Here is an 18,012-nt window from a genome sequence, read left to right as displayed (position 1 = left end):
ACGGAAGCAATTAGCTCCTATGACAAGAAGGTCATGCCTGAGGAATTGTGATGAGCAGAATGTTTTCTGTAGCATAAGAAACAAATACTCTTAGCAAAACCGCAACTATCTAGGATCTTACCATTGCCCTGTTCTTCGTTGTGCCATCTTGGCTTCATACTGGACTGCACAAGGCAGAACTTTCTCCTTTACTGGCACACACTGCATGATATTATAGAGCCACATAATGGAAGATTTCCTGAAGTAGGAAATTTAGAATTCCAATATTTAAAGATTTCCAGCAACATCCAGGCAGATTTAAATAGTTAAATAACCTTTGAGAAAAAAGTATTCTGGTAACTTATCTCCTGTAAAGACAGCCATGATTAGATAACAGCTCTAAGTGCCTTAAAAACTGTGATTTTTAGAACTGACAAGAAACACATTAGGGTTTCAAGATACAAACGTATTTAATGGAATTTTATGCACTGAAGGAATTTCATTAATATAGATTGCTTTTTATTACCTTGTTTCAATATCTTACTATTTGACAAAACTATGCATTTTAATTTTCAGCATCTTTTCCAGTTTCCCCAGTGCTGCAAAGCTGATCTGACCTCTGCAAACAAGGCTGCTGGCCGTGAATGGCAGCTGAACAGCAGGGAACAACAGAGCTGTTTTAGAAAGTGGTTTGGGATCTTTCTGGGTGAGAAATCCTACAGAAATACAAATAATACATACTAAAGAGCTCTGAGCATTCACCAGCACACAGTGACTGGTCTCCTTGTTACTGCACAAGTGAGGGTGAAATTCGAGGATAGCTGGTGCTCATTCTCAAGCAAGTCACAGAAGTATTTTCATGTTCTATATACCTGCATTTCACACTGTGCTCTTTGAATATCAGCCTGTATTGCTTCCACACCAAATTGATATACAAACTGTTAAGTGTCTTGTTTTGCATTATGAGGTTTAATTTAGCCTACTTCTGCTGATAAATATAATTTGCTAACAAAATTAAGGGCTGATGATTTCCAATTCAAGCTTTCATTAAAATCAGCTAACACCACCAAAGATTTGAAGGCAGAGGAAGTGCTCAGCTCCAGCCAAAAGGATTTCTGTTTGTGTTATCAACACTTTTCCCAGGCTGCACATTATACACTGTTACACATTTTCTTTACTGGAACTCACTGCATCTGCTGCAGGGACAAAACTAAGGGTGTAAAATTAAATGCAATGGATGCAGTAGTTGAGCAATACACTACAGGCACAAAAGGAGGAGTAAAGCATAGATCGTAATAGATTCTGTAACTTTTATTTCCCTGCATTTTTCAACCTGCTTTTTATTGTTTAGTCTCTTTGAATGAATGCGCTCTCACTGTGGCGTAACATGTCTGCTCCTGTTTCTTCATGCAGACCAAAGCAGTGCTACAAATAGGTCACTCTGTGTGCAAAACCAAGGACCCTAAGCCTTGCTCTGAGAAGGGGCTGACAAGGACACACATCCCAGCACACTAACAGTAAGGACATCATTTGCACCGCCCATGGCAACTGGAAGCTTTCTTCCTCCGCCCGAGGCATAGTGGACAAAACCCTCTTGTCCTCCCAGGAGTACATGTACACAACCACGTTCATCAAACTCCACAAAACCCAGCTCACTCCCCAACTTTCTTCACAATTCACCCAGCAAAAGCCTCAAGTTCCCTCCTTGAAGGAGAAACAGACATCCACAACATCTCCAATCCTTCACTGCCCACCAGCACGCAGGACAACTCCCTGAAATCCTCCTGCTCTCCCTGTCAACAGCGCTGCCCTGAGCTGACTTTCATTTTGTGGAACTCCTCAGTGGTCTCAAGAGTCACATTCTCAATGAAAAATCAAAAGAAGGCAAAAAAAAGTTGAAACTGCTTTCCTTTAATTAGTGCACATATATTTGGAGCAAAGTTAGTCCATCATACACAGCCACATACTATTTCCTCCAAAGGTTATTAAATCAGAAACACAAACTCGACCGTGAAATACAAGACCGTTTTCAGACTGCATATGAGAACTTCCCGACTAACAAGATGCCCTTTACTTGAACCATGACTTGAAAAATGTCACTGGTGCAAATGTTATGAAAAAAAATACCACTACCATATCTAACAGGACATAACTTAGGTTGCTCTCAGAATATATTAATCTTACAATGCTACTTTACCAGTAAGCAAATAAAATTATGCCAAAACACATCCAATATAGCAAAACTAAATGTTGCAGAAGGTCCTATTTAAAGCAGGCAGAGATTAAGATTTCATAAATGCTTTAGTCCATTTATATTCTCTGCCTAGGACTCCTGGACTTCGGGAAATGAAGCATCATGACACTTTAACGTTCTCTGCTTGCATCTACCCTTCATATTTCTATTAGTTCTTCTGCTCTAACTTAAAACATCAATCCTCAATGACACAAATGGGCTTTCCATGCATGAAATAAATTAAATCATATGCAAAAGAGCTCTTCTCTAAAGCTCAACTAAGAGCAGCCAGTATTGTGCCACGTGAAAGTGGCTGTTGTCCTGCATGACTGCACTTCAGGGTGCATCCCAGCACAGTCACAGCAGAGCCCACAGAAAAGCTGCTATTAACTTTAGAGGTGTAGGACAGGATTTTGCCATTTGATCATGCCTTGAGAAAGAAAGCATAACATGCAACTCTCCATTTTTAAGATTTGAATGGGGCTTGGACTAATCCTCATGAAGCACTCTTGGATACAGTCACGTGAAAGGCTCCTGCAAGCACTTTAACTTTGCCTAACTTCAGTATTAAGCTTTTTTTTTTTTTTTTCATGTCTGTAACACTACATGAAGACAAAATAAACAAAATACTTCATCTTCATATGGTATACTTGCTGTAGCATTAGTTTATTCAATGAACTCAACTTTTGGAAAACACTTTTGGAAAGCTCTCTCCATCTCCCACCAATGAGCACTGTATCTAAATATACTGAACCTATTAACATCTGCCCCATGCAAGAGTTCACATGCATCTTTTTCCCTCATTTAATGAGGGGATAAAGCAGCAGAAAGAAACAAGACAGACTGACAGAATAGTGCTCCCCCTCACTGTACAAAACATGTAATGCTTAAGGACAACAGCAGAAGACCTTTAATGAAGCAGCACTGCAGTAAGCTCTATACTTCACTTTCGTATTAAATATGGCAGAAAGCAGCAGACTAAAGAGTGATAGTGTAGTTTCTTTTTCATGTTTAATTTCTATCTTTATTAAAGTTCACATCCATCTTAACATTACAGGCTTACAAACTGGTGAGAAAGACCAGCCAGCTAGCTGGACTTGTACTTAAAACTGGATAGAGCTACATTCAAAGCAATAATTCCTGAGCATGCAGTAGCTGCAAAGAATCATTTCTATTAAATTTTATTAGGATAAAGTGAGGTGGATTTAGGAATACATGCAGCTTCCAATAAGCTGTGGTTTGAATAGCCAAAATAGCAATAAATGTTTTAGAGGATCAGGGTATTTAAATCCTCCACAGTAATTTAAATAAAACACTAGATTGTTAGCCATTGATCGAAATCTTCTGGATTTCCCTGTCTTAGAAAGTCTTGAGGCACATTTTCAGCCCTTCTGAGCCAGTAGGGTAACATAAACAGCAAAGAACTATGGGTATTGAAATGAGAGAGATTGTTTGTATTGCTGTTAATTGATTCATTACCAAGAAACAAAACACAAGCTCCTCTCAGTGAAGCACATCACAGGGGAGCCATCCACCTGCTCTTTGGCTAGCCAGAGCAAAAAATCTACAGTTTGGGAAGCAAGAAAGAGGAAGATGCATGAGGCTGGGGTTGCTACCTGGGGGTGTGGTTCCTCAGTTGGGGGATTTAGAATAGAATATAGAATTCTATGATTCTGTGATTCTATGATTTCCTGAAAGCTGAGGGGGACTCCAGGAAATGAGGAGCATGCTGAACCAGCTAGCTCCTGAAATTTAAAGCAATTGTAATGTATTTGGCTCAGCTGATTAGGACAGGACATAAGTGGCAAAGATAGCATAGAATAGAAACGTTCACAAAATGACTTGGGAAAGTCTGATCTAAATGAAATAAAATATTCAAGTTTTTAAACTGTAGTGACTAATAAAAGCAACAATAGTATTAACAAATTTGATACAGCAGCATCTAGGGTAGAGTAGAGCTGGGTTATTTTACAATGTGGTAAGAGACAGCTCTGCTGCAAGGCCCTTGTAATCAAAATTAATAAGATAGAAAAGCAAAAATAGGCAGCAATATCTACACAGACATTATTCCTAAATTACTCTCTTACACAAGGCATCAGAGACAGGCCTAGATGGGCAATTTCAAGACAAAGTTTTATTTACTTAGTAAGTATCCCAATGAGAAATGCTGTATTTTTATGGAATATAATCAGATTGCTATCAATATTGCTTGCTATTCATCCTACATTATGAATTTTTACTTCACAGACTGCTTGCCAGACTACTCCCTGCTACTGTGGTGTAAATCCTATTGCTCAGCGCATGCTGAGGGAGTTTAACATGCAGAGAGATTTATTAGTAGGGCCCGCAGCGTCTCCAACAGTGAAAGTTTCTTCAGGGACAAGAACAAAAACGGGAGAAAGGCAGAGAGACAAAAGGGAAGTGAAATCTGCCCACGAGGGACAGCCAGGCAGGGAGGATGGCAGCCAGGAACTCTGCAGGACGCTCCCTGGTGCTAGCTGCTGGCCCCAGCTGCTGCAGGGAACCCAGCCCAGGCTGCAGCCCCTTCCTGCTGCAGAGGCACAGATAAAACCCACTGTAGTCACCAGCCCGTAGAAAGCTCAGCACAGGGCACAGGAACCATTTTTTCTTTCGCCTCATGAGCAAAAAGATTAAGCTATTCCCAAAGACCAAACTCAATTTTTTTCTAGTAATACTTACATTAAAAAAAAAAAACAACAAAAACCCAACTCTGTCAATAGCTGCAAGATTTGATTTTAAAACACCAATATCACTCTAACGAGACTTTAGACAGTCTTAACCTAAGATATACACCATCCCTTCCTCAAAGCCTGGATCAACAGCCTTTCCAACCACATCCAATAAGGCAGGCAACCAATGAGCCTCATGTCTGCAGACACCACATCATGAATAGACAGTTGGTCACTTAATAAAACACCTTCTTAAGAATGTAATTTGCATTGTTTGTGTTTCTCATGTCAGCCTCTCATCTGCTGAGAAAAGCTTATCTACTGGTGGAAACCGCAGGAATAAAATCCAGGTGGGTTACAGCTAGCTACTGATTATTCAGTACTGATTTCACTTTGAAGAGCCTTCTAATATTAGAAAAAAAAACCCAACTATGACACCACTTCAAAAATCAGAGGCAACGTTTTTAACCTCTGTCCTTTTGCATTAATGCAGCAGTGCCTGGAAAAGCTACAGCAGTAGAGGAGGAGTCATTGAGGCAGTTCCCTTCACACCACTACCATTGCTGAAAGGGACAGAAATCAAGAAACATTAGAATCAGTGTAAGCCGATGCGACATTAAAGAAGAGTACAACACACACAACTTAAACAAAATCTGTTAAAAGGCACAGAGAAAGAACACATTTCTGAGCAAAGAGTGGCTTATTTTCTGGAGGTGTTCCAGATTTTCAGTTTCCATCTGGAGGTACTTAATGCTGCAATAAGGCAAGAGGAAGTTTCCAGCTGCAGCACAAGAGTGTATCACGTTTGACACGAAAGATCTACAAGTTGGACAATCACAGTCAAGTCAAAATTCTTAGAATCTAAACAAGGACAGACACATATTCATAAGCATCAAACCAGTATTCACGTCTGTATACACAAACATTTTAAAATAAGAGCAAATTTGGAGCCTGTGATTGAAAAAGTGCCCCAGCTGGGAAGAATAAAAGACGTCCCTACTGCTTTTTGTTCTTCTGCAGCACAAGGTGGTTTAGCTTAAGCTGAGACTTGCTACTTACAAGTTTACAATAAGCCAGTTTGGATTTTTCATTCTTCAGACCAGCTCCCACCCATGATGCTTGGTGCTCCAGTAGCCACAAACCCCATGTCCATTGCAGGGAAGAGACAGGCAGAATACAGGGGCTTGGCTGCAGCTCCTCCAGGACACAAGACCTGCTTCTCACCTAACATATACCATGGCTCTAACAAAAGCAGACAACCCTCCTACAAGGGTCTAAGTGCTTTATTGAACCCAGAAATCCTGCTTGGTTTTAGGCTGTCTGCTGAGTGGGGCTGAAGTGTTGCAATTGATGAGTGTAGGGCTGTCACTCCCCATTTGCAGACACAACTGGTGTGGTAAGGAGAGAAAGAAGATGTCCCCTGGGAACAGCAGCCTTCAAGTCAACTGCTGTCTGAACATCAACCAGAACAACAAGCTCTGAAACATGTGTGCCTATAGCCATGCACTGCAAATCAATGCAAGCAGTATCTTCTCTCTTCTGTTTGGTGAAATTGTGCCAATGAGTCTGGTGGGGTGGGAACAGTGATAGTGCTGCCAGCCCAGACAGGCAGGTGTGGATGTGCAGTGACAGGAGGAGCAAGCCTGAAGCCTTCTGCTCTAAGAAAAAAAAAATATTTCAGGAAACACAATGGCAGTGAAATTGCATCAGAATTGGAAATGTGGATGAAAGAGAAGCAGACTCTATGAATTTCTTCAGTTATTTAACTTTACAGATTATGTGGGCATTCCACGTGGATTAGTTAAAGCAAGCTATTTCTCTGCTATTCTTAAAGCCTTCACATTCAATTACAGAATAAGATTGGATCTCAGTAAAAAAGTTTTGTTTCTTTGGGATTCAGAAGCTAACACTGAATGAAACAGAAAAGAAAACTTGCCTTGTGGTGAAAGGACAAGGAAAAGAGCAATTGCATAAGAAAACCAATGTCCAGACCTCTGAACTGCAAAGCAATTGCATGTGTCAAGTTCCCACAACATGATGGTGCCAGCTGAGGCTTATGTTTAAGCAGCGCAATAAAATGAGATGTCTGGAGCTTCTGTCAGAAGAATGATGCTATCTCATTAATGCGATTACATAGAAAAATTGGAGGAACTTCAGTCAAGAGGAATAAAATGATTAAGGATCAAAAGACTATGATTCATGAAAGAATCATAGTCTTGGATACTGGATACTGGATACTGTTTCTCTTGCCTGAAAAGCCCAGGTCTCCAAGTCATGAAGGCTTGACCGTACCAGGGACACCCCACCATCTTCCCCACTTATGTATGGAATAACAATGATGGATCAGATCCTACAGAGCGAAAACTTGAACTATAAAATGTCAGCTTTGTTATGGCAACACCATTATCGCATCACTCAGCAAGGAACTAATAATCAGAGGTGAAAGAGGAGAGAAAGGCTAATTATCTAGAAACAGCTGGAAGGTGAAAGTTCCCTTAGAGAAGAATACATTTAGTCAGTGAGAAGAAAAAGGAAAAAAATGAAGAAGATTGTGGCTAGAGAGACTAGGTAAAATTGGCATACTTAGTTAACAACTACAGGGGATTTCTTAGCCATAGGAATGACATACATGCAGAATCATTTACCCAGAGAAAGTACTGGAAATGACAACTGTTGAATTGTCTGAAGGGAGGCTGGCCATGTCCCCATAACCACTTGGTAAGGCTCTGGCATAGACAGAAGTGCATTGGCTTCAGGGGAAGAGGAGAAGGAGAAACCATACAGACAGGAAAAGGGGAGCATTGTGGTAGCAGATGTCCCCTAGTCATCACTACTATGTCATACTGAAGGAAAAATAAATGAATACATTAAAAATATCCCTATATATAGAATGAGACTTTCCTCACTGAGGGGTTCAACACCTCTCCGCAATCCGCCTTTTAGTTGAAGGATAAATAAAAAGGCTCATCTAAATTCTGCACACATTCACAGAGGTAAACTGATTTCAGAAAGCATTATTATGTCTGAACTCTCTCTCAGTAGGGGTGAAAGCCAGATACTTTGTGAAACGGTTTTATGATAGCTAATATTCTCTAAAAATTCATTAGATGTCAACATAAAGGACAAAAGGCATCACCAAGGAAGAGCAGATGCTACGAGTTACCTATCATACAAAGTATATTAGAATCACTTGACCTGTGTTCCACTGCATCAGCAAAGGGCAGTACTGCTTCAATATCTAGCAATGGTCTCATTTCTTAGCTATTTTAGCAGGGAAAACGTCAAATAAAAACGACACTTCACAACAGGAATCTTTGCTAAGGAGCGCCAGACCTGGAGGTGCCACAGCACAGCCCTTCAGAGCATACCGACAGCTCAAGCCATAGCCATTGCGTGCAACGAGAAGCTGCAGATCTCACTGGGGAGCAGCCTTTTCCAACCTCATCTGATCCCATCAGATCTCCCAACAAGAAGACTGCTTAGGAGAGATGCATGTGGATATGCGCGCACACACGTGACAGGTGATTATGCACACTGGCCTTATCCAGCACGTATAGAATCAGGAAAAAGCTCTTCCACAGCTAATGCTTTACAGAGCAAAGGAGGCTTATGCTCTATTTTTGGGGACCCCCAAGAGCATTTAGATTCCCCACACAACCAACAATTGAGACAGGCAAAGCCAGTTTGGCTGCCAAACCCTGAACAACAGCACAGGCCTAGCTGGGACCTGGCTCAGGCTGCTTGTGTCTCTGCAAGGTGAGGCAAGGTCTGCCATCAAGAGAGTCAGTTCCAGTGAAAGATGCACATGGAGTAGATTTGTTTGCTACTTTCATATGGATTTTTTCCACAGAAGAAAGCACTGAGAGCTCTTAAGCTGTTAAACTTTAAAGAAGCAGAGCTTCTTCAGAAGCCATGCTTTGATGTAAGTGGACAATTTCATCCTATTGCTTAACTGAATCGAGGTCTAACTTCCCCCCATCACCACTACCTCCCTCCACACACCCTTTATTTATATAGTCAACCTTTTTTAACCTGCGACTCTGTTTGAGTAAGTTTATACCTATACTGATAGTAGAGCCTTTTATACACAAATATGCAACACTTGGCCCTTTATTTCCTATATCAATGCCATAACTTGCAGAAAGCAATTACTGTGTTTACAAGGAATGATGTTCCCCAGGGGATGTCAGAAATTCTCCATAATTGTGCCACATTGTGTGCCACAGTGTGCTCAACTTTTTTTTTTTTTTTTTTAAACAGAAGCCCTGAATTTCTGCTCAAAACACCTCCCCACCAAGATCTTTTTTCTATGTACAAACCTGTGGTAATTAACCCAAACAGTGATCATTAATGGGGCTTCCAGAACAAAGACCATGTTGGTTGCACAGGGCTCTTTCTATTCCTCTTATACACATGGAACAACTTCACAGTGGTCTCATTCCTTAAATTTTTACTCCCAAGTACCTTGCATCCAGTGTGAGCCCGGGTCTTCATGAGGGGTGTTGTGGTGCACAGCTCGATGGCTTCTGGTTCATGGAAGATCACTGTCGGGAGAGGCTCTTTCCGAAGAGTTAGGACATTCAGCTTGGTCTTTAACATGGTCTGAAAGTGCTGAGCAGAAAAAGAAAAAGCAATTATCTCAAGTTCTCGTGCAGAAAAATGAGAGTTAATAGTTGAACCAGTCTATGCATTTAATTTAATATTCAGTGGCTTGCAAGTTTCCATGGGGAGAGTTAAGAAGTTTCATAACTTAAAAAAAGAAACTAAGGAAAGCTGTCCATTATTACTATTAGCAGCGTGGAGAGTATTTTTAAATTAAAAAGATATACACACAATATTAGATGATCTTTGAACTGAGAAAACATTTCCAAATTTGCCTAATTATCATTAGCATCCATATATGTCCCAAAAAGGGTCTAAATTCAACCTCTAATCACTCCCAGGCACTTTATAAAAATTGCTCATACACCCAGTCCCACTATTAATGACAATACGGAGGGAAAAAGAGAAGATCAAAGAACAAGTTTAATCCTTTCTCATTTTCTTTCCTCTGTACTTTAACCTCATCCAATTGATGTAAATAGAAGTATCACTCTCATCAAGCTTAGTGCCTCATTGGTTTTCCTTTAGTCTATGCAATTTAAAATATCTTTGTAAGCAATTGTTCCCCTAGTTTCCACTGCAAATGCCTCTACTCATACACAACTAACAGATGTCACCAAAAACTTGCCATTTGTCATAACAAACAAAAAAACACCAGACTTGAAAGACAAACTATATAAAGTGAACATTAACATTGTTGAATGAAAAGCTTCTCAGCAATTACATGAGTGAAGGTCAGTCCATGAAAGATTTCTAAATCAATTTGGTGGAATCAGAAGCATCAGAGAAGTTTTGCAACATTTTAATAAAATAGTCTAGCTTCAAATCTTTGTACTGTGTGGTACAAAGGTGTTTGCACTTCTTCCTCGTGACCAGCAATAAGGCCCAAAGGAACAGCACAGAAGTGCATCAGGGGATGGTCAGATTGGGCAGCAGCCATGGTCTCACGCTGCCAGAGTTCAGGAAGTTTGGACAATGCTCTCAGACACAGTGTTCGATTTTTTTTTGGGTGGATCTCCATGATCCAGAAGTTGGACATGACGATCCCTGTGAGTCCCTTTCAAAGCAGGATATTCTATTTGGATGCATCTTTAAATTGCCTTTGATTTGAGAAACTGAACTTGTTCACTTGCTGCAGCGTACCTAAGGAGTAAAACATGCAGATAGGAAACAAATCAATGACAGATTCCAGCTAGAAATACACCACAGCTCTGTCTAAAAAAATGTGTTTTTGTTGAAGCTTCATAATTTGACTCTTACATATCAGCAGTTATTAGATGTGCAATGACTCCAAATTACATTTATCAAAACCAAAATGTATGCTCTGAGTATTGTTAGGAGATTCTTAAATTGTTTTGCAATCACTCCTTTCCTTTGCCTCCCCTTCACCTCTGCCAGGCAGAGGAACAGTATGGGTTCTGGTTTGTAGAAAGAGAGATGCTAAGCGATTTCCCAGAACCATACAAAAAAGTTGTATCAGAGCTTGAAACTCGGGTCCTTGCTTTTCAAATCAGTGCTTTAGGTGAGGAGAATGCTTACTAAATATTTTATTTGTACACAGGGCACAAATCTGACTATTTGGATTTTACAATGCTTTCATACAGATTTTTGCAGATTTGAGTTTTCCACTCAGAATTAATGAGATTTTTTTGGAAATATACCTCCTACATAATCCATAAACACTTATTAGCTAACTGACAGCCTGTTAAAACAATATGCTTCTGAAACAGTTTAAATCTAACCTCATCGGTGTTTGGATCTAATAATTGTTATGATCCTGGATCAACAGCATTTTCAACACTCTTGTAAGCATATTCAAGGTATGAACACTAACAGCCTGTGAAAATAATCTTGCTTTCCTACCTCACGCATGTAGTTACAGCCTGTTACAATGACTTCAGGGCCCTGTGCAGTTTACACAAGCATTCAAGCTTCCAGTGAAAATCCAGCCATACTATTTTGCATCTGGCTCGTATTACATGTTATCCCCATTCACTCGCCCAAACACATCTCAAGCAAAAAAGGGCTCTGTTTAAAATGATTATGCATTGAAGAATGTTCTTTGACACATGTTTCTGAAGATAACAGTGCACTTTGCCAGCCAGGATTATTGAGCTCACAGAGAAAACCTATTTCATTTCACTTTTCAGTTTCCATTAGCAACTTTTTTTTGGAGTTTCCTAGGCTTCTCTGCTGAAGCTGTTAGCAAAGGCCAAACAACGGCTTGCCAGCCCCAGCACACACAAAGCAAGCTCAGAGCCTGAGATCCAGGGTTGATTACCTGCTGATGACCAACCACAGCGCCGGGCCTGCTGGACCCATCAATGAACTGCTGTCTGCTGCAAATGCAGCTCCCTCCAACAGCATGTCTGGCTCTTATATACAGGCTGTAGATCTGCTGCCATGCTGAGGAGATTATCTTTCTGGAGAAAACAAGTAAGAAGTGTGCACTGGAGACCAACTATGCAGGGCACGGTAACCTTTGCCTGGGACCAGCCCTCTGGGGAGCCACAGCTCCACACTGAGCACAGGGAAACCGTGGCATCCTCAGCAGCGTGCACAAAAAGGTGGAGGTGGTAAACTCACCAAAATGTATGTTTGAACTACAGTTGCACTATTTTGCAAGTGGGATATTGGATCAAAACAGAGTTAATGGTTAGGAAACATCCAACTGAAAAAGATTCTATCCCAGCATTTAATTTCTCCCTCTCCACATTCTGAAAAGGCTCAATTTCCATTGGTGAACTGTACACAGAAGTTCTCAAATAAAGAACACTGCTTCCATTAAATATTCAAGAGATGAAAACGCTCTATTTGGGCCCTGAATATTGAGCTGGTCCTCCAGTACAATTCCTCTCCTCTGCTGGCATCTCTATCAACTTTAGTGGGACTACTGACAATGTTATACAGACCACACTTTGACCAAAATGCAGAAAGCTATGATGACAATCCATTTTTTTATGTTTTAACAACCACATATACTGTCTTAAACAAGAAAAAGACAACTCTCCACCTTCCAAAGGCAATTCAATAGTTGCATGAGCAGCAATTTGGAGTGGTTGAGTGCCAAAAACTCTAGAGCACAATTGGCAGCAGATAAGTAACTGGTTGCCAGAGAAGTGCAGGGCCGGCTGGGGGTGGACACAGAAATATCCTTATGCTACGGACTGCGTGGCTGGTGCAGACAATGCTGCACTCCCTGCATGCAGGTCATATGATGGCTGCCATAAGAAAACCAAGAGTCTGCCAGGAGACATCATGCAGTGAAACCCCAAATAAGCAAGTTATTTAAACACGTGCCTAGCTTTCACTATGTGAGCAGTCCCAGTAAAGCACACGTGGGTAGTCAATGGGATTATTCATGTGCTTTAAGCCAAGAACAGGATAAAGTGCTTCGCTCAATCCATTTCTTAGTTTCCACTCCAAACTGGCATCTCCTCCGGAAACCATTGGCAAATGCTGACATATAACAGTAGCCAATGTTTTTTTTGTTTTGTTTTGTTTTGCTTTTTTTTGAGGAAAAAAGCTTTAGTTCTCTACTATTGTGAACCCAGAATATTTCTTTAAAGTGTTTTAAATTCACAAAATTCTTGAAAAGTATGACTCTGGAATTTCAGGGAACATTATACCATTCACATTTCATTTGCCAGAACCACTAAGTTCCCTTATACTGAACATCATTAAGAGAGCAGAATCTTATCTGGCATATTGACATACGTTCAAAACTGCACATTATCTGTCCTTCATTCAGTCAGATGGTGCTACTAACACAGACTATGTTTGAAAGAAATGTTAGAAGCAATGTAAAAATAAAAAATTGGCAACAAGCTTTAAAATTCATTGAACAAACAAAATAGCTTATTTGACAAAGAAAGGATCGGAGTGGTAATTAGCATTGTACTTGCTGAACAAGAAACCATTCAGTGTAAGATTTAAGTAAAGCTCCTGCTAATACTAGAAAACTACCTTCATGTAAAACCATGGTTTTGCCTAGTCATGGATTCAACTTCCATCATTTTTCTTAGTTTAGCAGTCCTAATGGTGTTTTCTTCCACAGAGAAGGATACAATAGTGTATAACTGGTATACCAAACCCTCAGCAAGGCAAGGCAGTTCCTGCAGAGGAAAAGCAGATCGGTGACCTTCGAAGTGCTCCCTATTCACATGAAATGCCCATCATCACTGGCCCTCCTTGCTACAAGTTAATTCAACATGAGAATCAAGTACATTGATTCATTTTTCAACATTCATTTTATCAACTCAACAGTCATATATTAGCTCTAGGATAACTATCCCATAGAATTTGCAAACTGAATGCTAGGTACTATGCATTTAATCTAAGCATAATTTTTGTTGCTGCTAAAAATAAAAATTCACAGCATTTTGGTTTAATTTGTCAACAAAAATACAGCCTTTTCCTTAACTCGGGCCAAATGGCTTGGAGAAAACAACTATGACACTGTAAATGTTAAATGTGTCATTGAGGAGAAAAGCAGGCATTGACAATCCGTAATAATAATGCTTAATATTTCTTCACTGCTCTTCATCTTCAGGTCACAACTAAACAGTCACTGTTCTTCACAATATTGAGTACTGAGACGGAGCTGGACCTTTTTATTTTCTACCAGGCAGTGGGAATAAAATAGACTCCCATATAATAAACAGAACTAAGAAAGAGTTATGTGTTGAACATGAATATGTATTTTAAGATTTCCCAAAAGATGGCCTGGAATTCATGATAGTCGATAAGCCAGCAATAAGGGATGAGCAAAATAGACACAATTTACAGACTACAAGGGTTGTGACATTGTGAAAGTAAGTCACAAAGTTTTCAGTCCCTTGCCCGTCAGTCCCCAATTATCTCCTAACATCAGTTGTTATAACCAACATTCAGCTTCACCAGGAAGCACTACATTTCCACATACCTATATTTACTTTTGCCAAAGACAAAGGTGTTAACATATGAAAAAGAGTAATTTTGAAAGTTAAAAGCCTCTGAAATAGATATTTTCCAAAATCAGAAGCAATCTTCAGTGCAACTCAACCTTCCACAGCACGTACAAAGAAACTGCCACATGAAATCCACATCAGAACAGATCAGCCACTGGGAAAAATAAAAAATAACCTCTCTATATGAAGTACCACTTCATGCAAATACTCTACTTTTGAAATTCATTTAGTTCTGGCATCAAACTCAAACTGTTCAAGAGCATCCCACAGCAACACACAACAGCATAGGAGAGCAAGGGCACAACCAAGTGCAATGAACCACAAGAGCATTTTGGTGAGCCCAAATGCCCCTTTTACCTACTCACAGTGAAACGTGACTTATCAAACTATCCAGCCCATATGTACAACAGACTGCACTGCAGTTTTATTCATAGTCAAAGGAGACAAAAACACAGTAGTCTTTTACGTTTACCCCATCACTGACAATACCAGAACAGTAACCCTGTGACCCCAAATTCCAGATTTTCAGCAAGAAAATAATTCAGACACATTTCATATGAAAACTTATCCATTGCTTTTATTTAAAGCAAATGCAATGCAATGTAGTATAGATAAATGTTACATCTGATCCATCTCTTGTTAAACAAATATTGTGAACACACTTTAAATATTTTTTTCCCTTTCCCTATGTTAAACTAACTGTCCAATATTTATGTTGTACGAGCAGTTCATATAAAGATCAGACTGAACATTAAAATAAAACTTTCCACATAAGAGATGGAAGCACTTAAGTCAGAACTCATCTGTATGGGAACTGCTGAGTCACGGCCTGAACCTCTGATTGATCACCTGAGGCGAGCCATGAGTCAGCCAGAGGAGCACAGCTGAAGGCAATTCACCTGTGCTGCCAGAAGGGATGGAGCCAGGCTCCACCCCTCCTAGACCTATTGAAGAGCTGGCTACCAGTGGGGAAGGATCTCTTCTGGAGATCCCCTCTTCTGGTGTTTTTTTTTGTGGGTGAGCCTAGCATACGGGTAAGCCCTCCATTTATTGTTATCCATTCTTGTTATCTTAGTCTACTTTGCCTAACTCTATTGTTCTTTCTTTTTTGTGATTATAACATCTTAATATCCATTGATTATACACTCATCCCATCAGCAGCCTGCTTTGCAGCACAGCACTGACCAGCATGCACAAACCCAGGATTCTGACACAGATCTTTATACGGTGGCAGACCTGGCTTGTGAAATCCACTTAGTACGACTGTATCCCTTCTGGCAACTTAAGAGAGCTGGATTTCACACCAGCCTATCAAACCCAATCCATTCAATCTCTTCCAGATAACAAATGCTACTTAGATGAAAGAGGTTATTATGTCTGAATCAAGTCTAAACTGCAGGGGAATGGCAGTGGGCATGAAGGTACAACAGACTCACCTTTGGGGACCCAAAGGACATATTTTGGAAGCAGAGGAGCTCAGGCAGTCCATGGTGTGGCTCAGCACGCCCTCACCAAGGGTCTGGGGAAACACACCTTGGCAACATCATGCCAGAATTAGAGACCTTCACGTGCTGAATGGTCATGCATCAGAAAGTGAAAGAGTGCAAGCCATCACTTCTCCGCTCATGTCACCCTGGCCATAGCACCTGTGCAAGCAGACACCAAGCAGAAGATATTATCAAAACAAGCAAGGCATGAGACTGGAGAGAAGAAAATGCCAGGAGTAGTAACCAGCATCCTCCCAGCACTGCTCCCTGCTGCCAGCACAAAAGCTGCTTCTGGACCTCTCTGATCAGCACTGAAGACAAGCAGGTTAGGACAAAGGTCTGAGGAACCCATAGCATATAGAAAAAAGGATATGAGAGGGGAAGAGGGACATTGAACTGTTAATAGAAAAGCAGGACAAGGACATGGGGAACCTTCCTAAGGTGGCAAGTTCAAGAACACATCGAAGCCAAAAACAGGTGAGGGCCAAAACATTTCAAGCAAAGATGCATGTAGATGTATGTAGACACTGAGAGTTACCCCACCACACTACAATACCAGCTCTTTAGGGAATATTCTGCTTCCTGTTACGATAAAACAAATCTCTTAGAAATGCACAACTATCAAGATTCCATTTAAAAAAAAAAACAACCCACAAACGTGCACTCCTTATCAATACAACTGATCACACAACTGCATGTATGATGATGCCCCATTTTCTTACAAGTTTAAAGAACTAAAGCATTTCTGTTTCCTCACAATTTAATTCATGTGAAACGTTTTGTTCTCAGACCCTGTGTACTTTGAGTTTGCTCTGGCTGGATTCCTCCATCCTGTTGCCAAGCTTATGCGATTCCGATCAGCAGGATTGCTGCCCAAACAAAACACAGCCCCAGATACAAACACCCTCCGAACTGCAGGGAACTTCAGAGCCAGATGAGAATTTCATGAGTGATCCCCTAACATCTTTATACAACCAAACTAAACCCCCCAACCTCAGCAAATCTGAATACACGGGATATTCAGAGATCACGCACTCTCTTCAGCTGTAATTGCTCAAAACCTGAAGTACCACTGTAAGAATTCACATCAAAACAGAAAAGAGTCAATAGTCCAGGGTATTAATAATCATGAAAATAAAAATAATGAATCTTTAAAATATCAGTGGTTAAAAAAAAAAAAAAAAAAAAAAAAGGAATCACAGTGCTACAGTAGCTTTTCAATTGTTTTTTTGAACATTGCAGTAACCGAGCCCCCACTCCATTATTTCAGTAGAAATTATGCACGTGGATGAAAGATGGGCATCTAACCACGACTGTTTGGATCTTTCCATGGTCCAATGTTCATGGCATATATCCTATACCAGGAGAACATCTTTCAGCATCAATAAAATGACGTTAGTTATAAGGAAGTATCGAGAGCTGCACATCCTGCTTTATCAACTGAGCTGTACTCATAACTAACTGCTTCCCAAACACTCTGCCTTCTGCTTCCTTCCCTTCCCTGATGATGTTGGCCTTCAAGCTACACACAGAAATCAGCAAAGGAAACCAACCCGGGCAGCACAGATCCACTCATGGGATAGCACTAAAGGAAATTAAAGTCATCCTCTTTACCTGCTGTTCACCTTCTTGTATCCAGAACAGCAGTACCTCCCCAGAAGCACTGTGACTGTGTGCAAGCCTGGAGTCTTTACTGGATTACACGCCCAAAAGTACCAGTGTGCCAGAAATTCTCCATGCAAGTCCCACCATTTTTCAGGCCAAATGGCAGCCTGAACATAAGCCGAAGGCAAAACAAAAGGTTTAAAGAGAGAACAGAAAGAAAAAAAAAAAGGAAAACAAAAGAGTGGAAAAAATGAAGAAATAAAGGCTGACAAGAAAGGAAAGAACAAAATAGGACATGTAGCAGCATAAATATGTCAAGTTCATTCACTTTGATTTTGAGCTTGACCCCTTAGCTCCTTTCCAACATCTCCTTCCCCTAACATGGGTTTCCAGTAGATGTTATTCAGTATAGTTGGCCCAATATTAAAACAATGGAATCCTGCAGCATGAAGGCAGCTGTTGCTTTT

General features: G+C 40.4%; 1 protein-coding gene across 1 annotated transcript in view; it reads right to left on the bottom strand.

Annotated features, from left to right (window-relative positions):
- Positions 1-18,012, bottom strand: part of PID1 (phosphotyrosine interaction domain containing 1) — a 78,874-nt gene that overhangs the window by 37,644 nt on the left and 23,218 nt on the right. Inside the window, exon 2 of the mRNA XM_042878521.1 lies at positions 9,367-9,513. Within this exon, the coding sequence (XP_042734455.1) occupies positions 9,367-9,513 (147 nt within the window). The remainder of the gene's footprint in view (positions 1-9,366; positions 9,514-18,012) is intronic.

Source organism: Lagopus leucura, unplaced genomic scaffold, assembly GCF_019238085.1.
Source record: "Lagopus leucura isolate 7727_CA_CO unplaced genomic scaffold, USGS_WTPT01 Super-Scaffold_100021, whole genome shotgun sequence".
Classification (NCBI taxonomy): Eukaryota; Metazoa; Chordata; class Aves; order Galliformes; family Phasianidae; genus Lagopus; species Lagopus leucura.
Note: the sequence above shows the minus strand (reverse complement) of the source record. Positions and strands in the feature narration are given on the sequence as shown.